Source organism: Hypanus sabinus, chromosome 6, assembly GCF_030144855.1.
Source record: "Hypanus sabinus isolate sHypSab1 chromosome 6, sHypSab1.hap1, whole genome shotgun sequence".
Lineage (NCBI taxonomy): Eukaryota > Metazoa > Chordata > Chondrichthyes > Myliobatiformes > Dasyatidae > Hypanus > Hypanus sabinus.
Genome location: NC_082711.1, coordinates 168,731,653 through 168,747,566, shown reverse-complemented (window position 1 = coordinate 168,747,566; position 15,914 = coordinate 168,731,653). Strand labels below are relative to the sequence as shown.

Here is a 15,914-nt window from a genome sequence, read left to right as displayed (position 1 = left end):
GGTGGTACCTTTTCACTGTTTTCTGTGGGTGTCTGTCCTTTCACTCTGGAAAATCTGAAAGGTCTGAAAGACTTTGTGTCTCTGTACCCAGGGCTGGCCTACTGCCGTCACCTCTCAACAGTCCGCACACATCTGTCAGCACTTGTGAACCACACCATTGTCCCGCCCAACAAGCCATGTGAAGCCTCGGGCGGACTGACAGCAGAAGTCTGGAATAAGTATGAAAAGGATCGAAAGGTAGGCTGGAACTTGGGTGGCTGTTTATCGTTCAAACTTCGTGCAAAGCGGAGATTTCACCAAGCAAGTTGTGCTGTCTTTACGACAGTTATTTAGTTTATAATATTTTCGCTTAGTAATTCATTCAATAGTATTTTCTAGTTAGAATTAGGAGTGTTTAAAGTATATTCATTGCATGTAAAATATATCGGCATGCGATGACGTCACATCCGGTTTCGCCGCGTCTTGTGGGAAAACACCGGTTTGAAACAAGCGCGAGGGTGGGGGCTTTCCACGAGGCTCACCTGAGCACAAGCAGTTTTGCAGGCATGAGAAATCACAGTGAGAGCAACGCTGTAAGTTAATAGATAATCGATATATTGAACTAAGATGTTAATGCTGATCCTGTTAGAGGTAACGACGGTAGATAATGTTTATGCTTTCGTTAGTTAAAGAGTCGCGGATAGTTTGCATGGAAGTGTATTTAAAGTAGTCAATGGAGCAGGTAAACTCTCCCTGTATACTGCACCTTAGTGTAATGTAGTTATAGTCACCTTTGCAAGTATTTACACTTGAAATGTGATATTAAGGAAGGAACAAATACTGTATCAATCTTGTATTGTTTTATCAACAGTTTTCACCATATGTTAATGTGAAGAGTGAACAGTAAATGGTTAATCTTACTGCGATCTGGTTTGCATTGGCTGTGGTTTATCCGGACGTTAAATTCGGCGTTTCGTTACACCCGAAGGAGAACGTTACACAAGTAATGAGACTAAGAAGTCAAACCACAGATCCTGCTCCTCATTCATTGCCAGGGATCCTTGCCACATCAAACTGCATTGATAGGATAGACGGGGCTGCTGGAGGAATTCCATAGATCAGGCAGGACCTGCAGAGGGAAAAGGATGATCACTGTTCAGATCCTTCATCTGGACAGATAGATCCAGATGAAAGGAGATGACCCAAGTGGTCTCGACAGTCCATTCCCCTCCACAGATGCTGCCTGACCTATTGAGTTCCTCCAACAGCTTGTTCTTTGCTCCAGATTCCAGCATCTCAGTCTCTGTCTCCATGATGGAACAGAATCATAGACTTGTCACAACACAGAATCCTACTCAGCTCCTCAAGTATTTACCCAACAAAACAAGTCAATCATTTTTCTTGCTCTTTCCTGGTAGTCATGTAATTTTCCTCGAATGCCCACGTAATTTCCTCTGAACCCCTAAATAACGGTTTGTCTCTCAGGAATTTGCTGTGGTGTGTTTGTCAGGGCATACAACAAAAAAACATTATAAACTCTTCCTCCCTCCTCCCCCCTCCATGGATGAACAACACACGCTACCTTTGTCTATATCCCCTCCTTGCCCTGCATCTACTATTCTCACCTCCATGTACCAATTGCTATCAACCCAATCTTCACTTCCCCTAGCCCCCTCCTTCCACCAGCTCCCCAGTCATCATAGACTCACCTTCACTACTGAGCAGGTGAGAAAAGCTCTGGGGAAACTAAGACAAGAGACCGGATGGGTTGACCCCCAAGGTTCTGAGGGAGTGTGCTGAACAGCTGTGTGGAATTCTCCAGTGCATTTTCAATCTGAATCACAGCCTGGAAAGGGTCCCGACTGTCTGAAAAACATCATGTGTGGTCCCAGTATCCAAGCAGAGACAACTGAAAGTCTTGAATGACTGCCATCCACTGGCCCTGACCTCACACATCATGAAGTCCCAAGACAGGCTGATCCGGGCTCACCTCCGACCCCTGGTCTGATCAGCCCTCAGTCCTCTGCAGTTTGCCTACCAGGACCACACTGGAGTCGATGATGCTGTCATCTACCTGCTGAGCAGAGCCCACTCCCATCTGGATAAGCAGGGCAGCACTGTGACCATCATGTTTTGTTGGTTTCTCAAGTGTCTTCAATACCATGCAGCCCTCATTGCTGGGGGGACAGCTCCATTCAGTGCTCCATTCACTTACATTGTATGCTGGATAATGGACTACCTGACTGACAGACCACAGCTTGTGCAGCTTCAGAGCCGTGTGTCAGACATGGGTATAAGGTGCACGGGGGCCCCACAGGAGACTGTGTTGGCTCCCTTCCTGTTTACCCTGTATACCTCAGACTTCAGAAACAAAACTGAGTCATGTCATCTGCAGAAATTCTCTGATGACTCACCAATAATTGGCTGTATAAAGGAATAACAGAATGATGAGTACAGGGCCTGGTGGAGGACTTTGTCAAATGGTACAAGCTGAATCATCTGCAGCTCAGCATCAGTAAGACAAACGAGATGGTGATGGACTTTAGGAAGACTAAGCCTGGACTGCTCCCTGTTACCGTTGATGGTGAGGACGTGGATGAGGTGAGGACCTACAAGTACCTGGGGGTGCACCTGGATGACAGATTTGAGTGGATCACCATCACAAGCAGTGAACAAGAAGGGCCAGAGTCACCTCTACTTCTTAGGAGACCGAGGTCCTTTGAAGTATGCAGGCCTCTCCTTCACATGTTCTACCAGTCTGTTGTTGCCAGTACAGTCTTCTATGTGGTGGTGTGCTGAGGCATTGGTATCAACACGGGAGATGCCAACAGGCTCAATAAACTGATTGGAGAAACTGGCTCTGTTATAGGAGTCAAACGGGACATACTGTAGGTTGCGGTAGAACAAAGGACTCTACAGAAAACCTTAGCAATTCTGGACGATGTTTCTCACCCTCTGCATGCCACCTTGGCTGAACAGATGTTACAGGCCTCTGGATTGGTCATAATTTCAAGATCATTTGCGAAAATGTCATTAAAATTCTACTGAAGATGCATAGGTGTTAATAAATACTTGTTCCTCCTTAATTTTTAGAATTACAAAAAGTTGGAGCTGCTGCGAATGGTTTACTATGGAGGGGTGCAACATGAAATAAGGAAAGACGTCTGGCCTTTTCTTCTGGGCCACTACAAGTTTGGGATGAGCAAACAGGATATGGACCAGGTATGTGACTGACTTCTTCAAGGGACCTTTTAACTGTGAAAATGTAGCCAACCAGCTTTCAGTGGTTTAACAAGATTGTGAATTTAATCCACCCACTTCTAAAAGCGTTCCTATTTCAGGAATATCGTAAACTGGAGATCCTTATATTTTGTCTCTGAATAGGCAATGAGTGCTCCTTTAACTCTGTAACAGCGAAGTTAGGCCATCCGGCCTATTAAGGCTGTTTCACTATTTGATCATGGCTGATTTATCATCCCTCTCAACCCAAGAGTCATAGAGTTTGTGATTACTAGAGCAGATATAAGGGCACGTATTCTTCATCAAGAGATGTACTTCCTCTGCCCAATGGCTATACACCAATTGCAAGCTACAAATCTGGACTGGCTGAACGCAGACACAATAAAACTTAGTTCAATCCCTTATAGGACCTATTGGCCACCCATCCACCATCTTTAAACATTCCTTTCCAGGATTTGATAGTTTTATCTTCTAAACCTACCATTTGAACAGGTGTTCCCAACCTATTTTATGCTGTGGACCCCTTCCATTAACCTAGGGGTCCGTGGACCCCAGGTTGGGAACCCCTGATTTAGAAGGACAAGGGCAAGATATGCATGGGAGTGCTGCCACCTCCAAGTGCATATATTATCTATCTTCTATTACTGTGTCTTGACTTAGGTATTGGTGTTCATTCATTGGCACCAACTCAAACTCTTGAAGCCCTCTCCCCCCCCCCCCCCCCCACAGTAACAACACAATGGAAGCACCTTTCCCACATGAATTTCAGTGCTTTAAAGGAAGTGATCAGTTCATGGAGGACCGTACCTTGTAATCAATGGCCACATCTCACAACTGAGAGAATGAATAGATCAGAAAGCCCCTCTTAAAACTTTGCAGGCATGGATCAGTTGGGCTGAAGGGCCTGTGCAGGTGGGTGTGGAGGGGGGAATGATGTAAGAAGCTAGGAGGTGATAGGTTGAAGTGGCAAAGGTCTGAAAAAGGTAGGAGTCTGACAGGAGAAGGCAGTAGATGATGGAATAAAGGGAGGAAGGTGAGGAACGAGAGGGAGGTGATGGGTAGTTTGTGAGAATGGGGGAAGGGAAAGGACAAGCACTGTTCACCAATGGTGGGGGGGGGGGCGCGCAAAAGCAGGAATGGTTACCATAAGATAGAGAAATCGATGTTGATGCCACCAAGATGGAATATGAGATGTTCCTCCTCCAGCCTGTGTGTGGCTACAAGTTGGCAGGAAATAAGATGAACCCAGGTGAGATAAGTGTAATCATCTGATAAATGAAATAATTGTGTTTCCTACTCCGTATTTTAATGGACGGGATTGGTGCTTATCAGTTTGAAGGGTTTGTGCAACTTGTGTGATCCCTGATGGTAGTGATGCTGTTGGTACATCTGTGTTACCAGTGCCGAAGTGCCTAAGTTATAAACCACCTCTTGCCCTCTGTTCTTTCCTCACAGGTGGATGAAAATATTGCTGCCAAGTACAGGAGTGTAATGGCAGAGTGGAAAGCGTGTGAAATGGTTGTCAAGCAGAGAGATAAGGAAACCCACTCAGCCATCTTGGCAAAGCTGTCATCGGGCAGCAGCATCGACAGCCACGTGCAGCACCTGATTCACCGAGATTCAACCATCAGCAACGACGTAAAGTATCTCCTCTGGACTTTAACATTGCTATTATTTTAAACCTGTCATTTACAGTTCAAACAAAACATCAACCCTGAGTTTGGGGTGGCACGGTAGCAGAGCAGGAGGTGTATGGGACAGGTGGCAGAGGAGTGCCAGGGGCAGGGGGTGGCATGGGTACAGACACACCCAGCACTGAGACACCAGACAAGGTTATTTGATTACACACAATTGATTAATTAATCATTACAGAATGTCTCTCTGGTGCTTCCCTTTTCCTTCTCCATTTCTCAACCATGATTCCCCTCTCCCTGCCCCCTTCCCACTCTCAGTTTCCAACAGAGACCCATATCAGAATCAGGTTTATCATCACTCACATATGTCATGAAATTTTTTTTGCGCGTGCCAGCAGTACAGTGCAATGCACAAAATTCCTACAGTACTGTGCAAGAGTGTTAGGCACCCTGGCTGTATATACGTGCCTATGATTTTTGCACAGTTCTGTACAGGATAGGGCTAGTGAGTTGTGCGGATGTCATGTTGGCATCGAAAGTGTGGTGACACTTGTGGGCTGCCCTGGCACAATGTTCAGACACAGAGCAACGCATTTCACGGTATGTTTCAATGTACATGAGACAAATATTTTATCCCTTCCTCGTCCTACAGACAGAGCCTGAGCTGATGTGTATCTCCAGCACTTTCTGCATTTATAGAACATAGAACATTATTCGGTCTTCGGTCTACAATGTTGTACCGGCCTTATAATCTACTCCATCTTTCTATCATCCATGTGCCTATCTAAAAATTTCTTAAATGTCCCTAAAATATCTGCCTCCACCACCACCCCTGGCAACGCATACCACACACCCACCACTCTCTGTGTGTAAAAAAAATCTTACCTCTGACCCTCCTCTGTACTTTCCTCCAAACACCTTAACATTTATTTCTGATTTTCTGCGTTTGCGTTTTTGCCTGATCTTCACGGTCAATCACTGCTGCTGTGGTGTCACACGCAGACCAGCCAAGTTCCTTTCCGAGCGTGAGTGAGCCTTTATTCCAGTCTGGTGGCTTGGATCTTTTTCCTGTTCGTCCATAGATTCTTGGCATCAAAGTCCCTAATGCTTGCCACTGACCTTCGGTGTTAGTACAAGCGTTATGTTTTCCAGATTTGCTGGTGCAGGCTCTCTACACAATCCAAAACTGCACTTACACAATGTAATGCCTCAGTGTGGGTGGGCCAAAATGAGCTTGGCGCAGACTGCACTGTCAGACCTGTTGAGGCCACCCAAGTGTTCAAAGACAGTTTTGAAATTCTTAGAACTAAATTACCAAAGTCAGTCATAGAGTACTACAACAGAGAAATAGGCCCTTCAGCCCATCCTGTCCATGCCAGACTATTATCCTGTCTAGACCCATCAACCAGCACCTGGGCCATAACCCCTCCATATCTGTCCCATCCATACATTTATCCAAACTTCTCTTAAGCATTAAAATCAAACCCACATCCACCATTTCCACTGGTAACTCATTCCACACTCTCACCACCCTCTGAGTGAAGAAGTTTCCTCTCAGGTTTCCCTTAAATATTTCACCTTTAACCTCTAGTTGTCTCATCCAACCTCGGTAGAAAAAGCCTACCTGCATTTACCTTATCTATACCCCTCATAATCTGGTATACCTATATCAAATCTTTTTCTCTATCTAGTTACTAAATATTAAAAGAAAATCAAGCCCTCAAAGCAATTTAATAGAACTTATTGATAAACTGAACTTGTCCTGCTACCCTCCATTGTAATAGGCTCATTGCTGGTAACAGGTTCAGTGAGTAGCTTTGCCTTGAGGTTTTGCATCAGGTCTGAATTCCTGAACATTATGAGGCGTCCAGTATTGTAGCACAATTTGAGAAAGCGCCAGTGTCGAGCGGCCAGCAATTTTGGGACTTGCGCGTCTATCCTGAAAACTTGAGCTCGGTAGAATGCTGTGAAGAAGTGGCTGCAGTTTGCTGAGGAACTGTTGCAATTTTTCAGCCCATTCTTTTCCATTGAATCGGCTTTCACATATTTGTGTATGGTTCTGGTCACCGAATTATAGGAAAGATATCAATAAATTAGAGAGAGTGCAGAGACGATTTACTAGGATGTTACCTGGGTTTCAGCACTTAAGTTACAGAGAAAGGTTGAACAAGTTAGGTCTTTATTTATAAAAGGTTGAGGGGGGACTTGATAGAGGAATTTAAAATTATGAGGGGGATAGATAGAGTTGACGTGGATAGGCTTTTTCCATTGAGAGTAAGGGAGATTCAAACAAGAAATGAGTTGAGAGTTAGGGGGCAGAAGTTTAAGGGAAACACGAGGGGGTATTTCTTTACTCAGAGAGTGATAGCTGTGTGAAATGAGCTTCCTGTAGAAGTAGTAGAGGCCAGTTCAGTTGTGTCATTTAAGGTAAAATTAAGGACAGGAAAAGAGTGGAGGGTTATGGGCTGAATGCAGGTAGGTGGGACTAGGTGAGATTAAGAGTTCGGCACGGACTAGGAGGGCCGAGATGGCCTGTTTCCGTGCTGTGATTGTTATATGGTTATTTGCTGTGGCAGGACTTGCATGTATGGCCTCCACATTGTAATAAAAGCAAAAAATGCTGGAGATAGTCAGCTGGATAGGAGGCAACATCATTATCCTTTTGGGAAAATGCATGAACTGTTGAGTAGTTTTGTTTATTATTGATGTCATTAAATCAGAATCAGATTGGAAAAACTGGAAAAGGTACCAAAATATTCATGAGATGTTCCTAGAACTGGAGGGTTGAAGGTGAAAGGAGAGGCTGCATAAACAGGGTCTTTATTCTCGAGAGCATGAAGATCTGGGGGGTGGCCTTATGGAGTTTTATAGAGATGGACATGGGTGGGGTGGATAACCACTGTCTTTTCCTGGGACTGGAATGCATAGATTTGGGGTTGGGTGGGGGGCACTTGAAAAGGATGTGAGGTGCATGTTTCTCCCCCACACAAGTTCAAGTTTAATTGTCATTCAACCGTATATGAGTACCCATGAATATAGCCAAATAAAACAGCATTACTCCAGGGCTGAGGTGTAAAACATACAGGTGTCCACCGCTTTACGCCACTTTGCATTTACCAAAGACCTACATTAGTAATCTGTTTTCGCCTTACAAAGCGGATATTTGCTTTTATGAAAAATTTTCCCATATAAATTAATGGTTCTTCACTTCACGCCATTTCGGCTTAAGAAAGGTTTCACAGGAATGCTCTACCTGGGGACACACACCCGTAGTACCAACTGTCACACAAAGCACAAGGCACAGATAGGATAACAAGCACATAGACAATATCAGTAAAATATATCACACAAAAAAATATAGTCCAAGTCCCTGAGTCCATGAATGGTGACATCCCACCCTGCAAAAACTCATTTCAGGGAGGTAGCACCATCAATTTGCAGGAGACTCCCGGGAGAGGTGGGATGTCTTTTTTTTCTTTCTCTCTCTCCCCCTCTCTCCCCTTCTCTCCCCCTCTCTCCCCTTCTCTCCCCCTCTCTCCCTCTCCCCCTCTCTCCCCTTCTCCCCCCTCTCTCTCTCCCCCCCTTTCTCTCTCTCTCTCTCTCCTTCCCCCCCTCTCCCCCCTCTCCATCTCCCTCCCTCTCCCTCCCTCTCTCTCTCTCTCTCTCAAAAAAATCGATTCCCGGGATATTGTATATAATTTGCGGGCGTCAAGGAGCCACTCTCAATATGTGGGAGACTCCCGGAACTTCCGGGAGAGGTGGGATGTCTGTGAATGTTGCAGCAGTCTACGGTCAAATACAATGCTGCTTGTCTTCTGCATAGCAAACACTGGGGGAGGGAGCACCGACTGCTGCTTGGACACCATGCCATACCATGTCCAGTGGGGAGCACCAACTCTGACACCTCTCTCCTGGGCAGCTGTAAGCAGGCGACACCGTGGCTAGGGGCCTCTACGACCAAGGCCACGCAGCTCCCCTGCTGTCCGCCAGGAGGTGGTGATGGGTATACATGGAATGAGCTGGTAGAGTTGGGTACAATTATGACATTTAAAAGGCCTTTGGACAAGTACATGAATATGAAAGGTTTAGATGTACATGGGTTAAACATGTGCAACTAAGACTAGCGTGGTTAGGGCACTTCATTGACATGGCTATAATGGGTCGAGTGGCCTGTTTCCCATCTTATATGGCTCTATGTTCTGTCGTTTCCAGCAATTTTACTCCCAGATTTCCAGCAGCTGCACTTTTTCTGGTTTTTATCTGTGGAGTGGGGAGTACAGGGACAGGGAGAAGAAAACACATGTAAACCCATTTGATTGGTAACAGGGTTTTTTTTATTTTGAAGAAAGTACCACAGTAATTGCACTTAAAACCAATTTTATTAGTCATGAAGCAATTTAGAAGCTGTGAAAGGATGCTCAGCAAATGTGACTCTTTATACACTCAGTGCCCACTTTATTAGGCACATCTGTACAACTTGTTAATGCAATTATCTAATCAGCCAATCATGTGGCAGCAACTCAATGCGTAGAGCATGCAGGCATGGTCAAGTGGTTCAGTTGTTGTTTAGAACAGGCTGTTTGGCACTTTCGTGATCCTCCCTGAATACGTGAGTGACATCTGCCATAATCTCCTGCTCCATGATGTCCCCTTTCTAATGAGTTCAACGGTGTTCTCCCAGGAACGTGGGACAAAGAGGCATGGGAGTTGCTTTAGAGATTGAAATGGTTCTGCGCAATGTGATTGGCAATGAAGGATTGAAACTGACCCGGTACAATTCTTTAGTCAGGTGTCTGCCTCATGCACATGTGTACCAAGCTGAGGCACTGGGAATAGTGAATGGCCTACCATGTAACACTGTTGAGATCAGGTTTACTTGTTACCACAGAACAAGTTTTCTTTTTCTAACAAAACGGTAATACTGGCAATCAAAATATATCATTAGTTGAAAACCAAGGCCCTTCAAAACGAAAATGCTTCATCATCTACACAAAGCTCTCCTCGGTAATTTCTAGCTGGAATAACAATCTGATTTTTTTAAAGCACTTTTTTTCTTATAAATACTGTGATATATTATGCTTAAGGACTTTCCATTAGGTCAAATTCAATATTATAGTCATTTAACTGAATACACATATACAGCTAAATGAAACAAAGTTCTTCAGTGAGCAAGTTGCAAATCAGATTAATATTAACAGATTTTAAAGAAGTATTCTGGGTAGGTATGAAAGTTTCTTCTCTGCAATGTTGCTATAAGCTCTTGGTTCGTTTTACAATGCCACTTCCTTTAATATCTTATTTAGGTCTTCATTTCTGTTGATGAAGGAGACCAGGGAGAAAAAGCCTTTAAGATGGTGGATGGTGCAACAACAATAGTGAACGTTGACACTCCGGCTGTAGCAGTTGAAGAGAGACCATCCATTGAGTTTGACTCTCCTGACTCTGGGCTGCCTTCTTCAAGAAATTATTCTGTCGCCTCGGGGCATTCCCGGATCCTCTCAAGTACTGATGATCAAAGTTTGTGCATGGAGGAGGGTACGCTGGAGGACGAAGATAAAACCGAACTGGGCGAGGTTGCAGAACAAGCTCACGATAGTGAGTCTGGTTCTGGAAGGACGAGTGTTCTCCAACAGGCTGGAGCCCAGGATTCATTGTCTGAAGAACAGCTATGTACCCAGTTAGATCTGATAATGTCTGAAAAGGACAGCTCAGCTTTACCGACTATGACATATACGGTCAGTGGGCCCTAATTCTAAGAGGAAACAAACAAGACGTTCTGCATCATTCTTTTCCCTGTAGAATTACATCCAACAACAGGGAATAAGATTCCTCCTTTTTTGTGGTTTTAACTTCCATTTCAGTGAACTGAGCAGAAACCATTAACGATCTGGTTAATTTTATTGAGCCCAACATAAAAACACATCTGCTCACTCTCTACTCATTCTCCCGCTTTTGAGCTTTCAGAGTGAATGTTGAGATGGCTTCATCTCTGTAAGCGAGCATTATTCCATGGTGTACTTTTCTTTACTCTGAACTTATCCATCGCTTTCTCATGATCATGTCCATCTTGCACTGTTTCTTGAGGTGACAGCATGCTCCATTCTGGCTGGACTTACTTCACCATCTCTCTATTCATCCATCTCAAGCTTTGTTTTGTTGTGCCATCCTTAACAACTCATTGTTCTTTTATTCCTACACTTTATTGCTATCGTCTCTTTCCCATGCTATATTGTGGAATCATTGCTTGCATTGATTTGCAACATCATCTTTTATCCATCCCTTCTCTAAGTCATTGAATTTCTTTTCTACCATCTTCAAGATCCTTGGCATCTCATCTTCAAAGTAATCATGTCATAAATCTCTTTCTTATTTATGGCTTATCACTGTATTGGTCATAGATTTAACGTTCATTTTTAAGACTGAAGTGCAAATTGCCCATATCTTTTTTCTAGAACTCTTCTAGTATTTTTACTATTGGACTTCCCTGCATCCACAGTAGCGTGTCTGTACTGAAATGGGCACAACAGGAAGTGATTCAGGCTCATGAGTTAGGAATGTACCTTTTGAACTGATTCTATTCAGTTTAATTGTTCACTGTGCCATGTTTTATCAATTTCTATTCTTGGTTTGAGATGAATGGTGCACTTATCCCAGTTAGTTCCAAGTTTGTACAACAATGTTACCTCAAAGCAACCCAAATGGGCCTCCGTCGGTCAGGGCCGAGCGTGGATATTTCATACTAGCTGTCTAGGTGCCTGGGCAGTATGATTTGGAGAGCAAGTTGCTGCCCATGTAGCAAGCTCCCTCTCTCCACGCATCGAGTGAACCCAAAGGAATGGCAAAGACCAATTCTGGTCTCTGGTCAACCAGCAGCTTTGCAGGAGTTGCCAGTCAGCATTGAACTCAGTGCCTTAGGGACTTTAGCTCTAGATTTCTCCCTCGGGGTTCACTCCCAGAACCTTCCCCATGAGAGGGTATAGCCGCAAGGCAGCAGATGTTTGAGATCAGAGTTTTCCTTCTCCTAGATGAGCTGCCAACCACGGTTGATGAGCCCCACATGCCCGAAGTGACTGGTTTAAAGGCACCAGTATCCCGCCTTTGCCCCTTCTCCCGTCAGTAGAAACGGTTCGACTAAGCCGCACATGAAGCCCAGGAGCTGGACTTGGTTGCATTTGCGGTCCATGCCGTTTGGAACATTTAATAAGTAGTTGGAGCTTATCCAACTTAAGAAACCAAAAACAACCCTACAAAACGTGAAACTGGAATTAGAATTGCAAGCGATAAGAATAATGTATTGGAATTCTATGTTTGAATTGATTTGCATTATATTATCATTGAACACAGTTTGAATATTCCATATCTCATAGACAGAACTGATGGATGCTGTCTCACTAAATTGGCACCGGATTGATAAGGATGTACAACGTTGTGATAGAAATTACTGGTATTTTACTACAGTGAACCTTGAAAGACTAAAAAGTATCATGTGCAGGTATGGACCTGAATTTGTTTCTCTGCCAGCTATTGGATATACGTCTGATGCATTGCTGGAGTTCGACCATGCTAACTGCGTGCTTCTCTTTGTCATGCAGCTACGTGTGGGAACACCTGGACGTAGGCTATGTTCAGGGAATGTGTGACCTCTTGGCACCGTTAATGGTTATCCTTGACAATGGTAAGCAACACACTTAACTGATAACAGACAAGAGAAAATCTGCAGGCGCTGGAAATCCAAACAACGCACACAAACTGCTGGAGGAACTCAGCAGGCCAGGCAGCATCGATGGAAAAGAGTACAGTTGAGACCCTTCAGCAGGACTTGTCCCAAAACATCGACTGTACTCTTTTCCATCGATGCTGCCTGGCCTGCTGAGTTCCTCCAGCATTTTGTGTGTGTAACTAATAACGAGGCAGCTTGAATATTGGAAAAGAATTATTTTTTCACCCACCAATTGGTAGGTTTCTGAAACCCTCATTCTAAAAGGCTGGTGTACATATAAACTGACATGACATCTCTGGGAGGTATCAGTGTGAGAACAGCTTCTTCTTCTCTTGTTGTCAGATTTCTGAATGGACATTGAACCCCTGAACACTACCTCACTAATTCTTTGTTTCTCTTTTTGCACTACTTATTTAACTTCACTTTTTAAATACTTATCGCTCTGTGAATGTGGACGTCCATGTGTCTGTCAGGAGGATGGCCCCCAAGGACAACCTGCTAGGAGAATACCTCTGACAGCAGGCAGGGAATATGGAAGTAGAAGTGGGTGAAGCAGGACCAGAGGCAATGGCGGGACAAGCCACTGCACATGTACCATCACCAGATATCAGAGGTGGCTGCCATAAGAAAGTCCTGCCAATGGCTGAGGGACAGCAGAGAGGTGCTGCTCATGGTTGCACAAGAACAGACGTTGAACACAAGAGCATTAGAAGCAGGGGTCTATCACACCAGACAAAACTCAAGATTCAGACTGTGCGAGGAAGCTTCTAGAACCATCTAGCACGTAGTAGCAGGGTGCAAGATGCAGGCAGGGACGCCATACACTGAACGACACGACCAAGTTGCAGGAATTGTGTATAGAAACATCTGTGCTGAATATGGATTGGGCGCTACCCAAGAAGGTAGTGGAGAATGATAGGACTAAGATCCTGTGGAATTTCCAAATACAGACTGATAAGCCGATACTGGCCAACCAATCAGATATAGTGATACTGGACAAGGAGCAGAAGAAAGCAATAGTAACAGATGTGGCAATCCCAAATGACAGTAGCATCAGCAGAAAGAATATAAGCTGGAGAAGTACCAGGGCTTGATAGAGCAGATAGAGAGGATGTGGAAGGTTAAAACCAGAGTAATCCCGGTGGTGACAGGAGCATTTGGGGCTGTGACACCTGGGCAGGAAGAATGGCTCCAACAAATCCCAGGAACAGCAACTGAGATCTTGCTCTAGGTGAGCGCACTACTAGGAACAACAAGGATACTGCAGCAAACCCTGGTAGAGGACCCAAGAGTGAGGGAAAAATGTAGGGGTGTGAAAAAAATGTATAAATATTTATTATAATTTACAATGTTTATTATTACGTATTGCATTGTACTGATGCCACATAACAACAAATCTTACTACATATGCCAGTGATACTAAAGCTGATTCTGACCTTATGTAATGTAACCTACAGACCCAGAGAAGTGGGATGAGCCTAGATAGTACTTTATTAGGCAGGCTGGATACAAGGGGCACAAAGACTGCCGTAAATATCGGGGCTTTTGTGAGATTCTAGGAGCCATGATTATTCATCCAGTTTTAAAGACTATAAGACATTGGAGCAGAATTAGACCATTTGGCCCATTGAGTCTGCTCCCCCATTCAATCATGGCTGATCCTTTTTTCTATCTCCTCCTCAACCCCAGTTCTCGGTCTTCTCCCCATAACCTTTGATGCCATGTCCAATCAAGAACCTATCAATCTTTGCCTTAAATACACCCGATTGCTGTCTCTGGCAATGAATTCCACAAATTCACCACCCTTTGGCTAAAGAAATTTCTCCACACCTCTGTTTTGGCAGGGTGTCCATCTCTCCTGAGGCTGTGCCCTATTGTCCTGGACTCTCCCACCATGGGAAACGTCCTGTCCACATCTCCTCTGTCTTGGCTTTTCAATGTACAAAAGATTTCAATGAGGTTCCCCCCCTTATCCTTCTGAATTCCAGCAAGTACAGACCCAGAGCCATCAAACGTTCCTCATATCCATGTGAACCTCCTCCGGACCCTCGCCAATGCCAGCACATCTTTTCTAAGATGAGGGTCCCAAAACTATTCATAATACTGAAGGTGAGACCTCATCAGTGCCGTATAAAGCCTCAGCATCACATCCCTGCTCTTGTATTCTAGACCTCTTGAAATGAATGCTAACATGGCATTTGCCTTCCTCACCACCGACTCAACCTGTGAGTTAACCTTTAGGGTGTTCTGCACAAGGACTCCCAAGTCTCTCTGCATCTCAGATTCATGAATTTTCTCTCCTTTTAGAAAATAGACTGCACATTTATTTCTATTACCAAAGTGCATGACCATGTATTTTCCAACATTGTATTTCATTTGCCATTTTCTTGCTCATTCTCCTCATCTGTCTAAGTCCTTCTGCATCCTACCTGTTTCCTCAACACTACCTGCCCCTCCACCAATCTTCATATCATCTGCAAACTTGGCAACAAAGCCATCTATTCCATCATCTAAATCATTTATATACATCATAAAAAAGAAGCAGTCCCAACATTGACCCTGCAGAACACCAGTAGTCACTGGCAGCCAACCAGAAATGGATCCTTTTATACCCACTCGCTGCCTGCTATCGATCAGCCAATGCTCTAATCATGTTAGTAACTTTCCTGTAATACCATGGGCTCTTAACTTGGTAAGCAGCCTCATGTGTGGCACCCTGTTAAAGGCCTTCTGAAAGTCCAAATATACAACATCTACTATATCCCCTTTATCGATCCTACTTGTAATCTCCTTAAGGAATTCCAACAGGTTTGTCAGGCAGAACTTTCCCAGAAGGAAAACATGCTGACTTTGTACTATCTTGTCCTGTGTCACCAAGTACTCCATCACCTCATCCTTTACAATTGACTCTTAACATCTTCCCAACCACTGAGGTCAGGCTAACTGGTCTATAATTTCTTTACTGCTGCCTTCCTCCTTTCTTAAAGAGTGGAGTAACATTTGCAATTTTCTAGTCCTCTGGCACCATGCCAGAGTCCAATGATTTTTGAAAGCTCATTTCTAATGCCACCACAATCTCTAACGCTACCTCTTTCAGAACCCTAGGGTGCAGTTCTTCTGGTCCAGGTGACTTATTTACCTTTAGGTCTTTCAGCTTTTTGAGCACCTTCTCTCATAACAGTAACTGCACCCACTTCTCTTCCTTCACACGCTACAACATCAGGCATACTGCTAGTGTCTTCCACAGTGAAGACTGACACAAAACACTCATTTAGTTCATCAGCCATCTCCTTGTCCCCTGTTGTTATTTCTCCAGACTCATTTTCTAGAGGTATTATATC

At 44.2% G+C, this 15,914-nt stretch overlaps 1 protein-coding gene across 1 annotated transcript in view; it reads left to right on the top strand.

Moving 5' to 3' along the window:
• Positions 1–15,914, top strand: part of sgsm2 (small G protein signaling modulator 2) — a 267,608-nt gene that overhangs the window by 232,900 nt on the left and 18,794 nt on the right. Inside the window, exons 14-19 of the mRNA XM_059973464.1 lie at positions 92–237; positions 3,073–3,201; positions 4,675–4,857; positions 10,157–10,588; positions 12,221–12,345; positions 12,446–12,528. Coding sequence (XP_059829447.1) covers positions 92–237; positions 3,073–3,201; positions 4,675–4,857; positions 10,157–10,588; positions 12,221–12,345; positions 12,446–12,528 — 1,098 coding nt within the window. The remainder of the gene's footprint in view (positions 1–91; positions 238–3,072; positions 3,202–4,674; positions 4,858–10,156; positions 10,589–12,220; positions 12,346–12,445; positions 12,529–15,914) is intronic.